Source organism: Mus caroli, unplaced genomic scaffold (assembly GCF_978045245.1).
Source record: "Mus caroli unplaced genomic scaffold, Mus_caroli_1 scaffold_10, whole genome shotgun sequence".
NCBI lineage: Eukaryota > Metazoa > Chordata > Mammalia > Rodentia > Muridae > Mus > Mus caroli.
The window spans coordinates 8,949,600-8,971,278 of NW_028227265.1; the positions used below are offsets into that span (position 1 = coordinate 8,949,600).

General features: G+C 55.1%; 1 protein-coding gene across 4 annotated transcripts in view; it reads right to left on the minus strand.

The window, feature by feature from the left end:
• Gse1 (Gse1 coiled-coil protein) overlaps positions 1–21,679 on the minus strand; it is a 355,349-nt gene that overhangs the window by 78,332 nt on the left and 255,338 nt on the right. For 2 of the 4 annotated variants that reach the window (XM_029480386.2, XM_021169948.3), the window contains exon 1: positions 12,823–13,200. The exons of the other annotated variants lie outside the window; for them this stretch is intronic. In XM_029480386.2, the coding sequence (XP_029336246.1) occupies positions 12,823–12,859 (37 nt within the window). In that variant the 5' untranslated portion in view covers positions 12,860–13,200. Of the gene's footprint in view, positions 1–12,822; positions 13,201–21,679 lie in introns of those variants that run through there. 4 annotated transcript variants of the gene reach the window in all.

Consider the following 21,679-nt stretch of genomic DNA (forward strand, 5'->3'; position numbering starts at 1 on the left):
ACCCTTGGGTCCCCCTTTGGGACCTGCTGGGGGTCTCTTTCCAGCTCTGTTGCTTCAAACCTACTCTGGAGAGGAGGGGGAGGGGCCACCTGGAAGAGGCAAAGCCAACCGACTCACAACAGTGGGCCTACCCCTTCCTTAAAGAAACTATCTCCCTTGGGGGTTACTGCCCACACCCCAACCTTATTTCCTCATTTTGTGGACGGGTACCCCCACAGTGTCCCCAGGCTCTGAACATGTTCCACTGACAGTGACCTGCACCAGCAGGGAGGACCTGCCAGGCTCTGTAACCTCTGATCTGTCCCAGCTCATCCCTCCAGTATTTACTGTCAGGTTCCTGGTACGTACACACACACACACACACACACACACACACACACACACACACACACCAGGCTCAGGCTCAGGAGAGTCTCCTTAAGGTCCCAATAGTTCTAGGAACCCTTAGTTCCAGTGTCTGCACCTGCCCCAGGGCTGAGACCAGCACTGCCTTCTGTATACTTCCTAGTGACTGGGGCCTTGATCTCTAACTGCCCTGGCCAGCTTGGGAGCCACCATCCAACTCAGAAACAAGCAGCAGTGTGGCACATGACAAGCTTCCGAAGCTTCTGACATGAAGCCAGGTGCTGGGTCTCAGGTAACAATGCAGATCTAGCACTGCTCCTAGGGCAAGGCCTGGGAAGGGTGCCTATCGGTGGGAGCTCAGGGGTAAGTCCTTACTACATAAGGCACAGAAGGCATGGAGCCTTCTTTAGCACCCAGCCCAGCTGTGATACCTGAGAGACAAACCATTCTCTGTCCCCATGTGACCCCTTTAAACATCCAGTCCACACTCATTATCTGCATGGGGTACCACCTCCTGCAGGAAGGCCTCCCGGTTTGCTCTAGGCTGGAGTCAGGAACATACCAGAATCCAGACCAAGGAACTTGCAGCCTAGGAGGCAAGACCTATGACTAACTTTCACTCCTTCCTCCTGCCTGGGCCTGGCACAGCCAGGTGTCGGGAACTGGCTGGCAGCTGCCAAGCACAAATGTCTCTTTCCAGTCAGGCAGGGACACTGCTGCCTGGTGGCTGTTTGCTTAGCATCTTGCCCACTCGGCTCACCGCACCGGTCCAACCTGCTGGCTGGCTGCCCCATCTGCACCCTGGCACCCTGGAGGTGACAGAGCCTTGAGTCAAAGGCTTCTGACTCTGGATTAAAAGCCAACAAGTGGACTTGCTGGTTTCTGTGCTTCCAATAAAATCCCTTCTGTTGCCCTTGACCCTGCAGGGCAGGTGGATGCTGGCCACAGTCATCGGCAAGGCCAAGGGAAGGTCAAAGGTGAGGTTCTGGAGGCATTTCTCCCCATACTCTGGGCCCGGAGGATATTCCCAAGGCCACAGTCCTTGCCAGTCACACTGACCAATGACCAAGACCTTCAGAGCTCCCTGGCCCTGAAGAGGCCCCAGAACTGACCTTTAACCCCATCTGGCCTGGGAGCTGCCTCTCTGGACAGGTTTTCTAGGACAGAGGCCAGCTTGGCCTGTGAACCCCAGGCCACAGCTCACGGTGGACCACCGGACACCTCCCTCTCTTCCGCAGGCTCAGGAAACTCCTTGGTTCTACCCACAGGGAGCCTGCCCAGGCCTAGGGAGGGGCAAAGCCTGCACCGAGAGGAATAGAAAGCCACACAGTCTAGGGCAGCCCTGAGGTGCCCGGGGCCACAACAGGCTGGATAACAGGCGCCAGCCTGTGAGGCTGTGAGTACTCCCCGGCTCAGCCGGACAGCCATCACAGAAATAATTCCTGCCTTAGCGTCCCACATCCTGAGATCACAGTCCTGTGCCACTACACCAGACCTCCTTGAGGGCTTTAAACGAACAAACCAGCTTTCCACATCCTAAGTAGGATACAGCAGAGGCCTGAAGTTTAGCAAACAACTTGCCCAAGCCCTTCCAACAGGGGCTCTGCAGACCCAGATCCTAGGCCGCTACCCAGGAGTTGGGGATGCAGGCCTGTGATCTCAGCAGTCAGGAGGCTGAGGCAGGAGGATGGAAAATTTGAGAGCAGCCTGGGTTGCAAAAACAACACCCTGTCTAATAAACAAACACAAAAACAAAAGCCGAACTCTTGGGCCAGGGGAGCAGATGGTTCCGTAGAGAAAGGTTCATGCCTAGCCTGACGGTCCAAGTTTTAAGGCAGGGACCCAGAGACCCCAGAGACCCATACTGTGGAAGGTGAGGACACACTCCTCCAAGTTGTCCTTTGACCTTCACAGGTGCCTGGTGGCTGGAAACCCACCCACCCCACCCCCAGCACAAAATAAGTGTCAAAAAAAAATTCGACAAAATAGATCTGGTTTCTGCTGGGTGTGGTGGCGCACGCCTTTAATCCCAGCACTCAGGAGGCAGAGGCAGGTGGATTTCTGAGTTTGAGGCCAGCCTGGTCTACAGAGTGAGTTCCAGGACAGCCAGGGCTACACAGAGAAACCCTGTCTGGAAAAAAAACCAAAACCAAACCAAACCAAAAAAAAAAAAAAAAAAAAAAAAAAAAAAAAAAAAAAAAAAAAAAAAAAAACCAACAAAACAAAAACCACAAAAGAACAACAACAAAAAAACAGGTCTGGTTTCTGAATTCATGGGGTCCCCCAAGAGTCGCACTTTCACAGACCTGGGCCTGGGGGAGAAGCAGCATCTAATAGGGCAGGCTGAGCCTTGAGGCCTGGTGAGGGAAACAGTCTGCACAGAGGTGTAACCACGTAGCAGGTCAGAGCCAAGCAGCCCTCCCTAGACCTGGCCTTTGGTCAGAGTTGCCAGGCAAGGTAAGAGGAAGCGGTCCGGTTGGAGCAGCCTGAGATGCCAACTGGCTATTACAGTAGCCTAGCAGAATACACTTACGTAGGAGGGCCCAGTGGCCCTAACATCAGTTTCCCGCACCCAAAGGTCATCCTCTGAGGGATCCCTCATCTGGAAATGGGGAGGCATGGCTCTGACTAGCGGCAGGGGCCTCAGACTTCTGCTCCTGTCATTCCAGCGTGAGACACTACTGTGTGTGAGTTGTGAGTCACCAGCCCCACCTACAACCCGAGCAGGGGGAGGGGGAGGCTCCCAGAGCTCTGCCCTGTATCTGGGTCAGGAGCCTGGCTGGCCGCTCCAGCCACTGATCAACCCGTGCTCGATTCGGCCATGAATATTCATGAGCTTATCCGATTCCACACTTTCATTTCTGGCCCAAATTAATAATTTACCAGGGAGGTTCATAAAAAATCAGATGTGGCTCATTAGCAGCTCCCCCGAAAGGCATCTAGCCGTCCCCTCACTCCAGGGAGGGGCTGCTCTTCCTGTGACCAGAGCTGGGCTCTTGTGTGCAGACCCTCACACCACCTTCAAGGAGCAGCTACACAGGCCCACTGTGAACCCTCAAGGCAGGACTTTCCAGCTTCCACGCTGAGATCCAAGAATGCTCTAGGCCCACAACCTAGACTGTCTGGAAACCCCAAAGGCAGGCTCTAGAGGACAGAGTCTAGTCCCAGTCCCAGAGGTCAGGCCTCCTACCTGGAAAAGCAGGCTTTCCGAAGAGCTTGCAACAGATAGGCCGACTCTCCTCCCAACAGGCAGCTTCCACATCTCCATCCTATCTTCTCTTCAGCGTGGTTCCCACCCTATCAAGGGATGGATTCCTTCCAGCTGAGCCCAGCCTGATGGGCTCCTCCCTCTCTGCTAAGGGACTGAGTGTGGCGTGGAAGAGGCCCTGATATCTGAGGCCAGGCCCTGAGAGGCGGGGGGTCATGGAGCCTCTTCTCTGCATAAGCCACCAGAGCCCCGGCCATGACAGCAGAGGCTGTGAGGAATCCCAGACCACACTGAGAACGCCATGGAAGAGGGTGCTTTATCTGGGACCACTGAGACTGTCGTCACCTGTAGCCAGAGCCAATGGGGGGACGCGGGAGGGGGGGAAGAGGGCCCTTCACAAGACAAGTGCCCCTCTCATCTTTTAGTTGTGGCTGCAGTGTCAGGCACAGAGGGCCCGAGGCCAGCCCACAATGGCACACTGGTGCCATCCTGACCCCATCTGGCGTCCAGTTCCCAGCATCCTGGCATGGGTGTATGGTCTGCACAGCTCAGCTTCCTCCCAGGTGGTGGTACCCGCCTCCCCCAGCCTCCCGGTGTTGCTGTGTCCGGAGAAGCCCACAAGGGAACTTTCCCAGCAGAGAGGTGGGGGAAGAGAATAGCACCTTGTCTCTGGGCCTCAGAGGATCTGAGATAGAGGAAATAAAGGTGAGGTGAGGTGAGGGGGTGATTCTCTCAGCTCCCCAGAGTAGCAGGAAGTGGTGAGAGCCCCCACCGGGAGCCCCTGGCACACAGCTGTAGGCCTGAGGGCACCCCATCCCCTCCGTGCCTCCCAGGCCTCCTCAGAGAGCTCCATTAAGACCCATGCTGTCTTCCCCCTTACGCTCTTTCATGTCCCTGCTGCACTCCCCCTTCTCTTGTCAGATAATCACAGAAACCAGCAAACGGTTGACACGGTTTCCAAGACAACAGAAGTTAGGCCCATGAGAGGCCTGGGAGCTAATCCTAAATGAATTACAAGCCAGAGTGACAAGGGGGTGGGCGGCGTTGGGGGCCAGTTCAAAGGAGGCCTGGTCGGAGATGAGGTGCCGTCTGCCTGGGGCTCCATTGCTGCTGGGTGAGACTGGAGCCTTCAGGGCAGGCAAGAGGCAAAAGCCTTTAGAAGACTCTAGTACCCTACAAACCTTCTCCCTGGAGAGGATCCAGCCAGAAAAACTTTCTATCCCAGAAGACTTGAGATCTGCTGGTGTGGGCCACAGGCCAGTATGGGTCTCCAGAGTGAACTATTATCCTATCTAGGACTTGTCACTGGTGACCATTGAGAGCCTGGGCTCCTTGGCATCCTGCAGGAGCCCATAAATAATGCCTTCCTTCCAGCAACCTGGGGCGGGCCTCTGCTCTGACACCGGACTGAAGCCACAGTTGAGAACTCATGCATACTCCAAGGAGAATGCAGACTTCCTTCCGTTCCAGAGCATGTGCACTCACCAATGCTCAGGACAGACAACCTGACACGGTGGCACGGCTGGCCCCATGCACACATGGCAAACACACAAGGAAACAGAGAGGTTAAGTAACTTGCCCAGAGTAACACAACCAAGAAGGTAGCAGGTACGCAGCCCTGACCCCCACTAGGCTCTGTGCTTAGGCAGCGCTGCAGCGGACCGACCTCGAACACCCTCAGATACCCTCTAACCCCCTACTACCACTCTATCACCCTCCAGTTCCCAAAGGTGCAGAAACAAGGTCACCAGGCAAGACAGCCATGAGTGGACCTCAGAACCCCATGGATGGTCTCCAACTGCCATGGCTCCCCTCCACAGAGCAGCCACACAGAGCCATGGTGGTCTCCTCTACATGGGTCACCTCCAGAGGATCTACGGAAGGGATGGCCTCAGTACACATGCGCTGCTCTTCACCTGTCCTGCGCCATACTTATCGGCCCCAGTATGCATGCGCTACTCCCCAGCTGTCCGGCTCCATACCTATTCCCCCCACTCCCCAACAGCCATACCATCCCTGGTGCCTCAGGACCTTCCGATCCCACTACACTAACATCTTCTCTTTTTGGGGGTAGGGACGGGGGCTCTAGCCACCCAGTGCCAAATCCTGGCTCTCTACACCCCCATAGATCTCTTGAAACTACAGGTGCCTCTAGACAAGGCAATCCTCTGGGATTTCTCCGCTGTACTTCCATGCACCTGGACTAGTTGACGGCTCCAAAATTTCGGGTCAGCTAGGAAGTCATTGCCCACGCCTTTAATCTCAGCCCTCAGGAGGCAGAGGCAGGCAGATCTCTGAGTTCAAGGCCAGCCTGGTCTACAGATCGAGTTCCAGGACAACCAGGGCCACAGAGAAACCCTGTCTCGAGAAACCAAAAGCAAATAAATATAGGTAAATAAAAACTAAACAACAACAAAAACAAAAAATTCTGGGTGAGACTGGCAAACTGGCTCAGTGGCTAAGGTGCCTGCTTGCCAAGCCTGACAGCCTGGGTTCAATCCCACATGGTGGAAGGTGAGAGCCGACACCCACAAGTGGTCCTCTGACCTCCACGTGTGTGCAGTAGCATGCACACGCCCACAAACACAAAGAAAAACAAAACACACAACTCTGGGTCCCCCTCAGCTCACAGAACCCAGCTCACTGACATCAGAGGTGTGCTGACATTTAAGATATTCCCAAGAGTAGTCCCAACGCCCTACTGGCCTCAAAGTCCATTACCACTCCCACAGATGTCATAGCCTGAAGAGTCTGGCCCAGCACCTGCCCTGCCTCCTTCTGTAGAGCCCAGCCTGGGCCATAAGGACAAGGTCCGGTCCCCCAGCTGCTCCTAAGCCACGGGATCAGACACACGCTGCATGTCACCGGGCTGCTACAAAAAGCTCCATCCCCCCCCCCCCAGCCCTGCCCCCATTGGAACCCTTGACTTCTACAAGAGCCCTGCTGGGTTTTTTTTGTTTTGTTTTGTTTTTTTGTTTTTTGTTTTTGTTTTGTTTGGACGGTTCACAGGCTCGGGAGCCTTGCTATAAAAATACCACCAAGGGGAAGGGACTGGGGGTCTCTTCCTAGACACAGCCTCTGCTCCCCGACTCAAACTGAACCTTCCCCTTGTCTACAGAACAGGAAAGCCCCAGACGCTTGTCACCCTGATATTCAATCCATGTTCCACCTCACGGAGCGTGGAACTAGGCCAGGCACACATGCTCCTGGTGAAAAGCAACAGTGGGCCACTCAGAGTGGCCCAGCAGAGGCTGACTCGGGCCAGGAGCCCATGGACTCAGCCCACACTGCCTGTCAGGGAGGAGAGACAGGGAACACTGGTCCCCATAGACGAGGAGGGCTCGGCAGCCTGACCTCCTCCAGGACCAAGGGTCCGGTGACTTCCTGACCGTACAGACCATTAAGCCGGTAGCCAAAGGCTGGCTGGGCAGTGGGCCAGGCCTGGTCAGAGGGCACTTCCGGCCTCCCTGCGGGTGGGGGACGGGAGGAAGGCAGAGTGAGCATGATCTAACGAGACAAGGGAATCCAGGGGCGGCAGGCCTGGGGGCTGGGGGCAGGATCTGGGCCTGGCTGCTTGCCAAACACCCCCATTTCCAGCTGAGTCCCACCCAACTCGGGAGGCAGCGATGGGGCCCTGTGGAGCTGTAGAGGGCCTGGCACTGCTGGGGGGGAAGGCCGGAAAAATGAATCTCCCCAAAGACATATTAAAAAAAATTCTCACCCATTCCTTCCCTTTTACCCCACGCCTTCAGGGATCTAAATATGCCACACTTTGTAATTTTACGAGCAAACCAAGCTGTACATCACGGTTTTATGTTCCTAAATTAACAAAAGGACCTTAAATCTATATGGGGCTCTTAAAAAAAGAAGAAAGAACACGATATCTAAATTATTCCCTCACACTCGACTCCCCTCTTCCCGCCTGCGGCCTGGCCCCTGGCGAGTCCACTTTAGTGCATAGACCACCAATAAGGGAAAAGTTCCCAAGCACTTAGTGGTCCGTCCTCTGGGGATCGCCCCAAAAAGCTAAGTTCTACCATCCATTTCTCTGAAGAAAGGTCAGCCACTTCAGGGTCTGGAGTGTAGTGTTTGCCTAGCATGTTTGAGGCCCTGTGAACCATCTCTAGACACACACACACATACACACATACACACACACACACACACACACACACACACACACATGACTACGAAGGAATCAGCAAAGTGTACTTCAAGGCAGGCCTGGAGCAGCTGACTGTAAATTACAAAGCTCAGGCCATCCGGAGGTGCAGAGTAAGTTCAAGCCCACCCTCAGCTACTTAGCAAGCCTTTTTGTCTCAAAGCTAAAGAATGAAAGAAGGACTGGGAGGTGGATGGCGTGTGACTTGGTAGAGCACTTGCCTGCCAAGTTCAAGGCTCTGGGTTCAAACCCCAGTGTGGCAAAAAAGGACACCCTACACGGCCCTTCCTAAGGAGTCGACTGGGGCAGCACCGACCTCCCTCAGAGTCAGTCCCCAGGAAAGTGGAAGGCGCTGGCCTGAGAGCCTTCCTGGCAGGTGTCCTTGGCTGCCAAATGCCGAGGTAGACATCTAAATAGAGCTCTCTGGACCCTGGCACCTCACCCATGGGGAAGGCAGACAGGGAACACAGGTCTTGGGAGTAAATGCTACAGAGGCAGAGACCCTCTGGCCCCAGGCTGGCTCTGCCAGGGACAGTCTGTCTAGCTAGGCCCACCTTACTCTAGGGAGGAAGCACAGCCTCCATTCTCCTCCCCCTCCAGGCAGAAGCAAGTGTCCTCCAGGCCATCTACTCCCAGGGCAGGAAGAGTCAAGAAGATAAGGAGTTGGAGCAAGGGACAATCGATTCCCACCCATGGCATTGCAGACGCACTGAAGCCAGAGTGGAATCCTAATGACCTTCTCACTGAGCAGAGGTGAGAGCCAGACCAGGCCCTGACCTCACTAAGACAAAAGGGCCCCTGGCTTTCCCAGATCCAAACGTAGCAGTCCTTCCCCAGCTCTCAGGGGTGTCTGAAATTAGTGACCGCCCTGAAGGTGCTAGCTGTGAGCCCCATGCAGCCCCCCACTGTGTCTGAGCTGTAAGTAAAAAGGACTCTTGTCACTTCGAAAATGGCCAAACCTCCTTCCCAGGCTCAGCCTGACCCAAGAGCAGGTCTCTAGGGTTTCCTTAGGACCCCACAAGTCCCAGGTGTAGGTGTAAACTGGCAAGGGAGGCTGCCCTGGATGGCTGGCTTGTACACACACACCCCCAACCCATGCTGGGCACAGTCCACACCTAGCCTTGTACACAGGTTGGAACACTCTGGGGAGCAATCTCTGGGGACCTTTATCCTTCCACTATCCTGACTCTATGCATAGACTAAGCTAGCTCAGGGCAAGCTGCTCAGAAAGGCGTAAAGGCGTCGGGTCAGCCTGGTCCTCTATCTCTGAATGACTCACTATGACCTCAAGGGGCAGGTTTGGGCACAGAAGATATCCCAACAGGGAAAAGGCTAAGTACCGCCACTAGCCATGGTGCTCTCAGACCCCAGTCCCTTCATGGCAGGTCTCAGAGCATCCTTCCTGGCTATGGACAGGGAATCCAGAGGGAGCTGAGGTCACCAAGAGTTCATCTTGAGGCCAGGGCAGGGTCAGCCAACAGTCAGGAACAAGATAAGGGGCCCCAGGAGGGCGCCACTGCCAATACCAGCCGCCATCTCTCCCTGACTGGTCAACAAATATTTATTAAGCAGAGACTCTGGAGCCAGACTGCCCGGGGTCAGGGGTTAGGGCCCAGCTGAGCCTCTTGCTGTGCCTTTTGCCACTCCAGTGACCTCGGCCTCCCTTGTGCCTCAGTTTCCTCTGCAGTTAAGTGGGACAGGCCTTGCCTGACCTCCCAGCATCGTCCAGCAAATTAGCAAGTCTGGCATGGAACAAGCCTTATGTGAAGTGGCCACAGCCTCCTCCTCCTTATTTTATTATCCTTTTTATTTTTACGACTGTCGTTATTGGTCTGGCAGCAGGCCAAGCAAAAAGGAGACACTCAGTCTCCGCCTGCAGGGATCACAAAGTCCTGTGGAGTTCAGGGACAGGGGTATCCAGTAAGCTGTGCACACAGAGGAAAGCCAGATAGGGGACCCCAGAGAAAGACTACCATCTGTCACCGTCAGGAAGATGGGGGGCACAGCCCCAAATCCTGCATCTTCCTCTCTTTGCACGAGGAGCTGATTGACCCTCTAGTCAGTGAGTTACTTCTTACTATAAAGTCAGCCAGACTGGCCCAAGTTCAAGTCCCGCCTAGACCACTAAGTTCTGTGAATTTCTGCAAAAGATTTCATCCTTGTAACCATACCTGATTAAAACCTTCACAAGCTTGATAGCTACCCCTGTGTGGAGATTAACTCTACACCATAACACCTAGTGGGTGGGGTGGGGTGGGGTGGAGGAAGGTGCATAGGGAATTTGAGGCCAGCCTGGGTCACACAGCAAGTTCCAGGCTAACCCAGACTACATGAGACTCTCAAAAATCAAAACAAATCACACTTCACCCCCTCCCCCCAAAGAGTAGAGCAACATCTCTTAGGCCTGGTCAGTTTAGTCTGGGCTACATGAGCACTGCTCAACCTATGTGGTCAGAGAACCTTCAGGGACGCCATGCGAGCACAGGTGCACCTCATGCCAACAGAGGCTTAATACCAGGAGACTCTGAATCTTAGGAGGACAGCACAGTGGATCCAAGGCAGAGACAGGAAAACCGAAGGACTTCTGGGGACTTTCCTTACCTGCCGAGGTTGAGGCTGGGAACACACTGGGTTGGACTTCAGACCCATTGTCCAGTGTGGCAAGAGAAGACTGAAAATAGGGCCAACCTGACTGTGGCCACCCTCCCTCTCCCCCACAGTAGCTGGTGGATAGATTCTGGACCCTGTCCCCTGGTGGTTGGTTATAGCAACCTTGATGGGACCAGATCTTGAGGACAGAATCCAGAGTCTTGGGACAAACCTAGAACTCAGAGTCCAGGTCCCTCTAAGGGTCAAAACTCTTGACTCTCAACTAAAGCTACTGACCACAGCCAACCAGAGCCAACCACTGTTCTCAGGCCTGGAAATCCCCTCTTGAAGTGGCTGACAGCAGAGCCCAGCCCTGACACTTCCAGAATGGGCAACGACTGGGTCTCTTGGGCAGATTGGCCAGCAGGGTGAGATATCAGTACCCACCCCCTGGGGTGTATGGGAGAGTCCCCAAACTACCTACCTACAGCTCAAGTGCACCTGAGCTCCAATCCTACCCTAAACTCACAGGATGGAAAATCTTGGCAGGGACTGTCAAAAAATAAACTTCAGTAGGAGAAAACCCTTCAACCTGTGGCTAACTTATCTGAGCCCTCCTCCCTGGGGAGGAGAGCCAAGCCCTCCCCTCCCTGAAGGATCAGGACAAGCAAGATTCACCTTGCTGACACCCGCCTGCCTGCCTAGGGCCTAATCCCAGCCAAGGCTGATTCTTTTAATTGCTTTGAACTCCCCAGTCTGACACTTCCTCCTCCTCGGGTCTGAGGCTCCCTGTGTAAATAAAGAATCGGTCACCTGACAAGCTAATATACCAGCCGGCCCTTGGATGTCAGGTGGCGTGGGGTGCAGATTTCAAACACCTGTGCTTGTGAGCTGCCCAATACTTACTACAGAGATTCCTCTCACACCACCAGCTAGCTCCAAGGCCCCAGAGAAAAGAAAGTACCTATCTTTGCTCTCCTTGTCAAGGCTAACAGGAAGCCCTGGCAGAATCAGTCTGCAGCACTTCTGTGAAGAGGCTACCACACACACCTTCCCTTGGGGAGCCGGCAGAGCTGCAGAGGGCACCTGCCCTCCTGCAGAGATAACCCTGCTGGAAGCTGGGGATTCCTGGCTCTAATTTTAGCTAGACCAAATGGAAGGAAGTACCGAAATGAACTGAACACGGAGGAAGGGGAGAGCCCAGCTAGAGGTTTGACAATTGCTATTTCAGGCCCTGGAAGAGAGGGAGCCCCGTCGAGATAATAAAAACAGCCTGGGGCCAGACCCTGTGGCACACACACCTTTTATCCCAGCACTTTGGTGGAGGTGAGGCTGAGGCAGGGGAATCCACGCGTTCCAGGCCAGCCAGAGCTAAATCGTGAGACCCTGTCTCAATATAAACAACGGCAAGGACTGGACACCCCAAGAACAGAACAGGCTTGTCACCAACCAGGTAGGGCTGGACATAGAAGCATCCGCAAAGGAACGCCCAGAGCCACCTACAGCAGTCCTGCAGTCGTAACTGCCTCCACCACCCGCTCTTCCTTGCGACCTTTCATCTCTGCTACATTAACTCAGTTACAACGTGTGCCCTAGGTCAGGACGACTAGGGCCAGCTCCCTGTAGCTGAGTCCTGCCCAGGCAGGTTCTTGGCCCACATCTCCTTCTCTGGACTCCAGGTCGGTGGAGATCTGGCAAGAGCCACAGGATCCACACAACACACAAGGGGGTGAGGGGAGGCAATGTTAACCCAACACCCAGCCACGTGCACGTTTCCTAGCAAAACTATTCCCAAATCATCTGCAGAAAACAGCAGACCATGTCAGGCACGAAGGCCGCCCCACTGCTCCTTCAGCACCCCAACATTTCTGCACCCCACAGACGCCTCAACTTCAATAGAAACTGTGTGCCAGGGCTTAGAGAAAAAAGATGAAAAAACCCCAGCATTCTTAGAAGAAGCGGCCACACGCAGCTCAGCCCTCTCGACCTGCGGTCACGTGCAGTCGGACCCGAGGGGGTACCCGAGGGGGAAGCCACCAGGAGGGCCGGGTTCCCACGCCTGCCTGCTCGCTCCGGGCTCTCTAGCTTCCCTCGCGCCCGCGCGCAAGCATCTTAAGGGTGGAGGGGCTCCCCAGCTCTCCCGCGGTGGCCCCCGAAACTGAAAGTTGCATGGCAGCGGCTGTCAGCGCGCACCGAGGCGCAGGAAACAGGAAGCCGCGCGCACTGCGGCCACGGCCCCTCCCGACCTCGCACAACAAAACCTTCCAGGGAATCGGGAGGGGGGCGGCGGGGCCGGGGCCCCCAGGTCGCCGCCCGCGGGAAAGTAACTTCACACCCGCGCGATCCCGCCCGGGGCGCAGCGCCGCCGGCTCCGCGCAGACAAAAGGAGCGAGACGCGCACCGGGCCGGGCGCCCCACGCGGCAGCGCGCACTGAGCGGGCAGCCGAGCAGCGCGCCCCTGTGCGCCCCTACGCGCCCTGGTCTTGGGACCCGAGGACCTGGCGCACGACTCGCTTACCTGGTAAGTAATAGAGAGGCGGCTTCAGTCCGAACATGGCTCAGGTTAGAATTCCATAGTGGCCAGAGAGGGACGAAGAAGGAAATGAGGGGGAAAAAAAAAAATCAAGCCCAGCAATGAAACAAAACCAGCGTCCAAGCCACGGCGCTCAAAAATGTCCAAAACAATAAAATAAAAGCAGAGGAGCGATCCCCGGAGCGCCGTGGGTAGAAACCAGTTTGTGTTTTTTCCTTTTCCTTCTCCGAGATGATCAAAGGCTGCCTTTCCGTCCAGCGCCCCGGCAGGTTCGGCCACCTCGGCCGGAGCAGATCCACAGTGAGGTAATTGACCAAGGAAGGGCCGGAGCCTCCACGGCGGCCCGGCGTCTTCGCCGCGTGTGTATTTTCTGCCTTTTGGACTTGAGATGCAAATTAAAAAAAAAAAAAAAAAGGAGGGGGAACTGGCGGAGGGAAGAGGGCGGGAGAGCAGAAGAGGAGAGAGAAAAATAAAGGGGGGCGGTGAGGGTGATGAAATTGGGGGGTTAAGGTCTTTAGGGATTACTCATTGGAAAGAAAAAGAGACAGGAGAGAGAGAGAGGAAATGGGAGAGAAAAAAAGCACCCCCTAAGACGTGCGAACAGCAATCTCGCCTCCATTCAGCCATTTGAATGTCAAGGGCGAGGGTCAAGAGACCTGTTTCCAACAGGGTTTCACGTTCAGAACCAGAAGGGAAAAGGAAGGGGGGCGGCGGGAGGGGGCATCTGGTTGCCAAGGAGAAATCGGCTTTGTTTTCGTTTCCCCTTAGCTACTGGGTGAGGAGGGGCGGGGTACGGAGAGGAGGAGGGGGGCGCTCGGCAGGGGTGCTGGGGGGTGGAGAAAATTAATACCCAAACAGCCAAGAAGTACCGAGGGGGCAGATTTCGCCTCGTCAATGGGAGAGGCGGCGGCGACAAACAAGTCTTGGGCTAGGGACGCTGGTGAGGGCAGGCTCCCCTCCCCCCCTCACCACCAGCACCCCCCCTTTTTGGTTATCTCCCCGCCCGGCGTCCCACCACTGACTCAGACGGAGGGGGTGGGGAGGAGGGAGAGGAGGAGGAGGAACTCGCGGGGGCGCAGCCGGCAGGAGCAGGAGAGCGGGAGGCGAGAGCGCGCGGCGGTGGAGAGCCCCTCGATCAATTTTCATGCAAGAATCATTATCGGTAAATTGGAAAGCTGGCTGCCTGACAGCAGATTTGTCTCCCCTAATGAAAGCGAAAGGGAAGGGGCGCAGCGGCGGGCGGCTCCTTCCGTCTGCGCCGCGTCCTCCTGGAGCTCCCGGCTGCGCGCCGCGGTGACGAGAGTTCCACTTGCGACCTGCCCGTGCGCGGCCTCAGAGCCTTACGGATCAGACCCGCTGCCCAGGGCTCCAGGCGGATGCTCTCGCTTCCGACTGCAGGGTGCTCCCCTCGGCCCGGGAGCGGGCCGTTTGCAAACAGTGGGCGACTGCGAGCGCCGCCGCCCCCCCCCCCCCCCGGCTGCCCAACTCCGCGCTCTGGCCGTCGGCCCGCCCTCGCTCCTCCCCACCCACGTCTGACAGCTGCGGGAGCCCGGAGCACGACCTCCCCCCCCCCCCCCCCGTGACCGTGCCCCGGGGAGGCCGGGGCCGCCCTTTGTGCAGCCCGCAGCGGGCTGCGGAGACCGCGCCCGGGAGAGCTAAGGCCGGCGGTTGGCCTCTCTCTTTCCTTTCCTCCCCCCACGCCCTACCCCTTAAAAAATCCCTGTTGCAAGTGTAATCAAATGCTTGATACCATCTCCCACACTCTCCTGCACCCGGGCATTATCAGATCCGGGAAGGCATGCTTCCAGGCAAACAGACCTAATAAATGCTATTACTGGGACTCTGCAAGCCCCGGCTGCACCATAGTAACGAGAGCCCGGCTAATTTGGTTTAAGCAAACGACCGACTGCACTGAGCGTTAGTGTGGCGCCTGTATCTCCCCTCCCCAGCCGCCGCGCGTTCACACCAGCTCAAGAAGGCCCCAAGTGATAATTCCCCAAATCGAAGGGGAAAAAACCCTGCCGCCAAACCACATCCTGTGCGCTCATTGTCCAGCCCAGCGATTTTAAAGAGACAGCGTCCATTTACCCACACACCAGCCCCTACTACTAAACGCACGCGGCAAAGCAAGTATCATGATGCGACCATTTGTTTTTCAAGCCCTTTTATGGAAGCTCTCCCCACCGCCGTGGCGTGACTACCTGGGGTTGTGTGACTCTGTGACACTAATGGTCACCTTTTGACCCCAGATCCTCAGGTCCTAGTCCGCAGGTATGCACAGTAGGAGCCATTGTCGCGCCTGGCTAGGCTTGCTGCCCTGGCCCTCTAACCTCACTCATCAGGGGTCCACAACCAGTGGCCCTGAGATCCGAATAAACGCGGTGAATTCGGGTAACTCTCAGATTACAGGCCCCTAGGGGAGAGCTCTAGAGGGCACTTTGAGGGAGGTGGGGGCCAAGCCTTCCGATCCTTGCTGTGCCCCCCTCTGCAGCAGACCAGACGAGCGCGATCCCGTGGAGGGCGCCTGGGCCCCAAGTAGCAGGAAGGCGCCGCTGCTGGCCTTTAGCCTCTCTGCTACGCATGACCCCAGAGGTCGCGCCAAGCCCTGGGCTGCCGCCCTTTGTTTCTGGGGCTGCCTGCGAGGCGAGGACACATAGGCCGGACTCGGGGGTCTAGGGTCATAGCATCCATCACCTGCCCGCACTCTTGGGATAGGTGAAGGAAGAGGGACCAGGCGCCGCTCACACACATACCCCACTCCCAGCCCCCGCCCCGCTCCCCGACCCCTCACAAGCTCTAGTTGTACTTCAGGGAAACGAATAAAAACTATTTTTAAAAGACCCTAAACTATCAGTTTGTGTTGTCACTCTTTTATTGGTTTTTAATTCCCCGGGATTACGGGAACAACAGTAGTAATTAATACGAAACCTTCCTCCACTGTATATGCTAATGGCAGGAGCCATAAAAATTAATTTGCAAACATGTCATTACACAATAGCTATACAGGCAATAAACCTGTAATTATGGGCCAATCACAGGCAGGGTACAGAGGGAGGATGCTCCCCCAATAGGCTGGGCACCCCTCCTTCCTTCCCTGCTAAAGTAGGAGAAGTCATCCTGAAAAGAGCATCCTTGAAGCCACCTGTGGAGAAGGCTGTCCAGACTGGATTCCAAACGACCTCGCTTCTGTGCCAGCCACTCGGGGACTATTGGGGACCCATACTGAGGCAGGGGAGGCCTGGGCCTGGCTTGTGAAGAGGCCACGAGTGGGAAGGACAGGCAGAGAGGATCTCATGATGGCGGGGCAGCGCCGCTTATCATCCCTCTATCATTGAGCCTCCAGAAGAAGAACCTCTCTCTCTCCTAAGAAGAAGCCCAATGCCTGCATCCAATTATCGAAGCCCGAGCAGGCCAAGTCCTAATTGCCGAGCCACACCCTGGGGAAGGAGACTAGCTGAATGATGTTACTGATCTAGCTCAGTTCCTTCACCCCTGAGTCTCGAGGCTCAGAGCAGGTTAGTAACATTTCCCGGTGATAGGGACCTCTGAAGGGTGGAACTCTCTCCATTCTACAGGGGCAAGAGTGGTTACCTCACAGACCCCTCCCCCCCAAAAAAAAACCCTGGTGCCAAAACATCTAAGAACACAAAATCCCCCCACCCCCACCCCCCAGCAGCAGCCAGCGCGGGTGCTGGCTCTCTCTGAATGGTTGAGTTGTTTGCCTAATGTGGCTGAACAGGGTATCTGGCTGCACTTTCTCTTTCCCACTGGCCCCTGTGGCTTTGCTGTGGTGGGTGGACCCCATCACTACAGCCATTCATATCCCCGTGGGGAGCCAGCCCTCTACCAGGCATGTCTGTGGCCTCCTTCCTATTGGGACATGTGCCCAGCGCTCGCTCCCACCACAACCATGTGGACACACCAGTGCTGGCTGTGGATGTCTGTATTAGGCTGTTGCCCTCCTATGTTTTACGCCAGAGAAAGGTGGTCATTACCTCTCTCCTCCCCCAGAGCATGATGAGCCAGTATCTCCTCTCCCTCTGTCTCTGTTTCTGTCTCTGTCTCTCATGGAGAAGCAGCAGCAATTAGGAAACTGGACCACCCAGGAACCATCCTTCCTCTGGGACTTTTGGGAGGCCGGGACACCACATGGCATCTTTCCTCTTAACTCCAGAGAGACAGACCACAGTGAAAGCTACCCAAGGTTAGAGAGGAGAGGGGTTGACAACCCCCATTCGCCCATAGGAAAGAAGGTAGGGGTCTCAGGCTGCCCTGCAGAGATGCATGACACCAGCAGGTCTCCTCTCTGAAGATGCTGCCTGCCATACTGGCTGCCCCTTCAACACAGAGAGGCCCCCACACTCCCTGCAGCAGGGCCACCCTTGCCAGGGCTCAGGCAGAGCCCAGCCAGCGCCAGCCAGCTGAACACAATAAAAATAGCCCCGTACACATGCTTAGGCAGGCGGTTCTCTGTCAGCTGTACCCGTCGCCTATCATGTGCGGTCCCCCAGGCCAGGCAGCCAGCCTGCCTTCCAGAGGAGGAGCACACAAGGAAGCCTCATGCCACAGACTCCAGAAAAGAGTGGAGGCTGCAGGGCCAAGGCTGCATGGCTCCTGGGACATGCTGGATCCTCCAGATGTCTGTCTGTCCCCTCTGGCAGGGCAGTCGGGCAGCAGATGCCCAGTGTGGGCCAGGCGCTGCTCTGAGCATTCTTAAACAACCCACGGAATCCTTTGGAGTATCCCTGTCATCCTGCTCTTCCATTCTCCAAGTGAGGCATGGGGAAGCAGATGCCGGAACTGGAGTTTGAGCCCTGGAGGTGTATTCCTAAGCCCTGAGTACCCTGTCTCCTCATCTGGAAATCGGGATGGATCGTGCATGCATGCATGCATGCCAACACGCATGTGCGGTCCCCTAGGCCAGGCAGCCAGCTTGCCTTCTTGAGGAGGTGCACCCAAAGAAGCCTCATGCCAGAAATGAGTAGAGCCTACAGGGCCAGGAAAAAGTGGGTATGGGTGCTTCCAGCACCTAACCAGCCCAGGGCCCCCACAAACATCTGGGGTTACTCCCAAGACCATACAACAATGGCGATGTCAGCAGTAGTGACAGGCGCACCTCACTGTGTTTGGCTCCGTCCTCCTGCCTTTCAGTGATTTTGTTAGCATTTGGAGGGCTTGCCTACCTACTCCCACCAAACAGACACGTCTTGTAACTCTGTACTCTGGATGCTAAGGCCCAGTACTGTGAGGTCAACTGCCCAAGGGCACAAAGGGAGCAGCCACACCCGCTTCTCCCTCTGGCTCTGGACCTTAGGTGACAAACAAACCCCTGAGATAAACCCCAGACTGTAAGCGAAAGACCTGAGCTCACAGCCAGCCCTGACATCTGTGCCTGGATTGGCTTCTGTCTTTCTGTGGGGTTTCTACTCCTTGTGTCCCTCACCAGGTGTTTTACCCATCTTGGGGTCTCACAAGGATTCTAGGGTCCAAGCCCTGTGCTATCCTACCCTGTGCAGTGGGTTGAACGGTGGTCTTCCAAAGATGTGGTCTGGTACCTGGGCCTGTGACCTGGTTCTGAAGATGAGGCTGAGCAGGTACGGTGAAGCGTGGGTAGGATCTTCCTGAGTGCCGGGTAGCCCACGGAAGGGGCCAGGTGAGGTGGGACATGTGTAAGCCTATCACTTGGAAAACTAAAGCTAAAGCTGAAGATAAAAGGACCATCAGTCTGGCTGCGGACAGCAAGGCTTGGAAAGGAGGGAGCTCGGCTGGGCTGCTCTCACTCCTGCACCAAGGAGGCAGAGGCAGGACAGTCCCTGCACCCTGCAAGTGAGGCCAGCCTGGTCTGAACCACAGAAAGTTCTAGATCTTCCAAGGCTATATATTGAGATTCTACTAAATACACATACATACAAGCACATGCACACATACATAGACAGACACATATACATACACACACACCAGACACACATACACACACACACCACATACACACATACACACACATGCACAAGCACACATATATACATCCACACACACACACACATACACATATACACACATACCAGATACCACACATACCAGATACCACACACACACACATAAACCACATACACACACCACATACACATACCACACAGACATACAGACACACATAGATATACCACATATACCACACCCACAACACACATATACACAGCACACACACATACACAAACCATACACACACACTACATACACACCACACACACACTACATACACAACACATACACACATACACCACATACACACAGCAGACACACTACATACACATACTGCATACACACCACATACATACACACACACACAGTGAATACCAAAAAGAAGAGAGAATAGAGTGACATAAGAGAGAAGCCATGTGAGGCCAGGACCAGCAGCACAGTTGTGACTGAGCCACAGCCCCAGACACTGGAGAGGCTGAAGCGCCTCCCACTCCCTCCAGAAGGGCCAGGGCCTGTGACACTTTGACCTGACTTCTAGCCACTGGACTGTCAGAAAGTCTCTGGCTTCTCAGAGGTCACAGGGTTTGTGGTGATTCATTACGAGTCTCCAGGGGCCTCATCTCTCTGGTCACCTCTGTCACAGTGGCCTGCTCCTGGCCAGCAAGTCCCCAGCGGAGCTCAGGTCAGCTGGCTTATATCAGGCCCTGGGCAATGAGTGTTGGGGTCCCACAGCAGCCTGGCACCCAGAAACCAACAACCCCATGGGACACGGGGCTTACCAGTGTTGTGGCCACCCTTCTGGTTTTAAACGGTGACATACGTGTCCACTGGGTTTCAGAAACAGGTATGGCCCTAGGCCATCAGCTTGGCTAATCCGCCTCAGAGACAGCCTTTCAGAGGCTCCTCCTGCGAGCACAGGCTTTGGCCCCTGAAGTCTCCGCGAGGCCCAGGGCAGCAGTAACAGTAAGAAAGAGAATCACAGTGGCCAGTCTGTCACCTGACCCACATCCTTTCCCCCCAACTCACCTGCGTTTTGGGACTCAGTTTTATGCAAGGGAACAGCATGTCAAGCCTCGCTTGCCGCTCCAGGGCCTGGCAGGAGAGATGCTCAAGTGCTTGCTCATTCTGGGGGTTCATGACACCCCCAGATCCAGTACCGAAGATAGCACCCCCATTCAGCTCTTCCACAGTATATCCAGAGTAGAGGACCTTGCCCCGCGCCTTCCCAGCTGTCCTTTACACGGACACATGCTTACGGTCCGGTAACAAGCGTCCCCCCACATGAGACCTTTGTGATGAGCCCAACAGTGTGTCTGGCCCAGCCCGGCCGTCTCCTTTGCTCCTCTCCTAGCTCTGGGTCACGTACTTCAGCTTTAAGAAGACAGATGCTGTCTGTACACAGCATCCCAGGGAGGTAAACCTGTCCTTCCTCATTCTTCCCGTTCCTCCCAAGAGATGTTGAGGCCAGAGAAGTCAAATAGCCCTAAGTCACACAGCCCAGAAAAGGAAACCCACAGATTGGACCTCAGATAGAGTGACAGGTTGAGGGAGCCTCTTCCTCTCCCAGAGGCTTGAGTTATAAAGTCTTTGTGTGTGTGTGTAGACGTGCCTGCTGTGGTGGCGTGTGCGGGAGGTCAGGGGACAGCTTGCCTGGGTTGGTTCCTTCCTCCCACAGTGCAGGTCCCGGGGCTCTAAATCAGGTCGCCAGGTCTGGCGGCAAGCCCCTCTGCCCGCTGAGCCACTTTGCTGGCCCTGCTTGATTTTAACTGACTGTATGATTTACCTGTGCAGTGCTGGGTCAGATCCCGGGACTCTGCAGGTTGGACTGTTCAGGCCTTGACTTTCTCCTTACTCTTGGAATCAGTAAGACTTTCCCAGAAAACTTCTTGAGACAGAGTTTTACCTTATATCTTGGGCTAGCCTTGAACCCCCGATCCTCCTGCCCAGGACTCTATGGCAGCCACATTAGATATAGTCTTCTTGTTGTTGTATTTAGACAGGGTTTTACTATGTAGTCCTAGCTGGTCTTGAACTTGGGAAGTTGCCTGACTCTAGTTTGGTTTTTCAAGATAGGGTCTCTCAGGTTGGCCTCCAGTTCCCTACGGCCTGGGACCTGTGGTCCTTGTGCCCTGAGCTCTCAAAGGCTAGGATGACAGGCGGGTGCCACCTTACCTGGTTTATGAAATACTATGGATGGCACGCTAAGCAAGCACTCTACCAACCGAGCCACACCCCAGCTCCCTTTTAAAGCCTGTCTTTAAAGCAACAACAACAAAAGAGACAACAAACAAAACCAACCAACCAAACAAACAAAATATAAGTTGGATAGTGGCACACACCTTTAATCCCACCCAGCACTCAGGAGGCAGCAGGTGGGTCTCTGAGGCCAGCCGAGTCTACAGAATTTTGGAACAGCCACGGCCAGAGAAACTCTGTCTTCAAAACAAAAAGATGAAGGAAGAGGAGGAGGAGGAGGAGGAAGAGGAGGAGGAGGAAGAAGAAGAAGAAGAAGAAGAAGAACAACAACAACAACAACAAAAGTCAAGCCGGGCGGTGGTGGCGCATGCCTTTAATCCCAGCTCTTGGGAGGCAGAGGCAGGCGGATTTCGGAGTTCGAGGCCAGCCTGGTCTACAGAGTGAGTTCCAGAACAGCCAGGGCTACACAGAGAAACCCTGTCTGGAAACAAACAAACAAACAAACAAAAACAAAAGAAAGAAGAAAAGTAAAAAGAGGGTCTGAGGACCCAGCTCAGTGGTACTTGCTTAGCAGGCACAAGGCCCTACATTCAACCCCCAGTACTATGCAATAAACAAACAAATAATCAACCAACCAAAAAACAATGCCACAGGAGGGAAAACCATT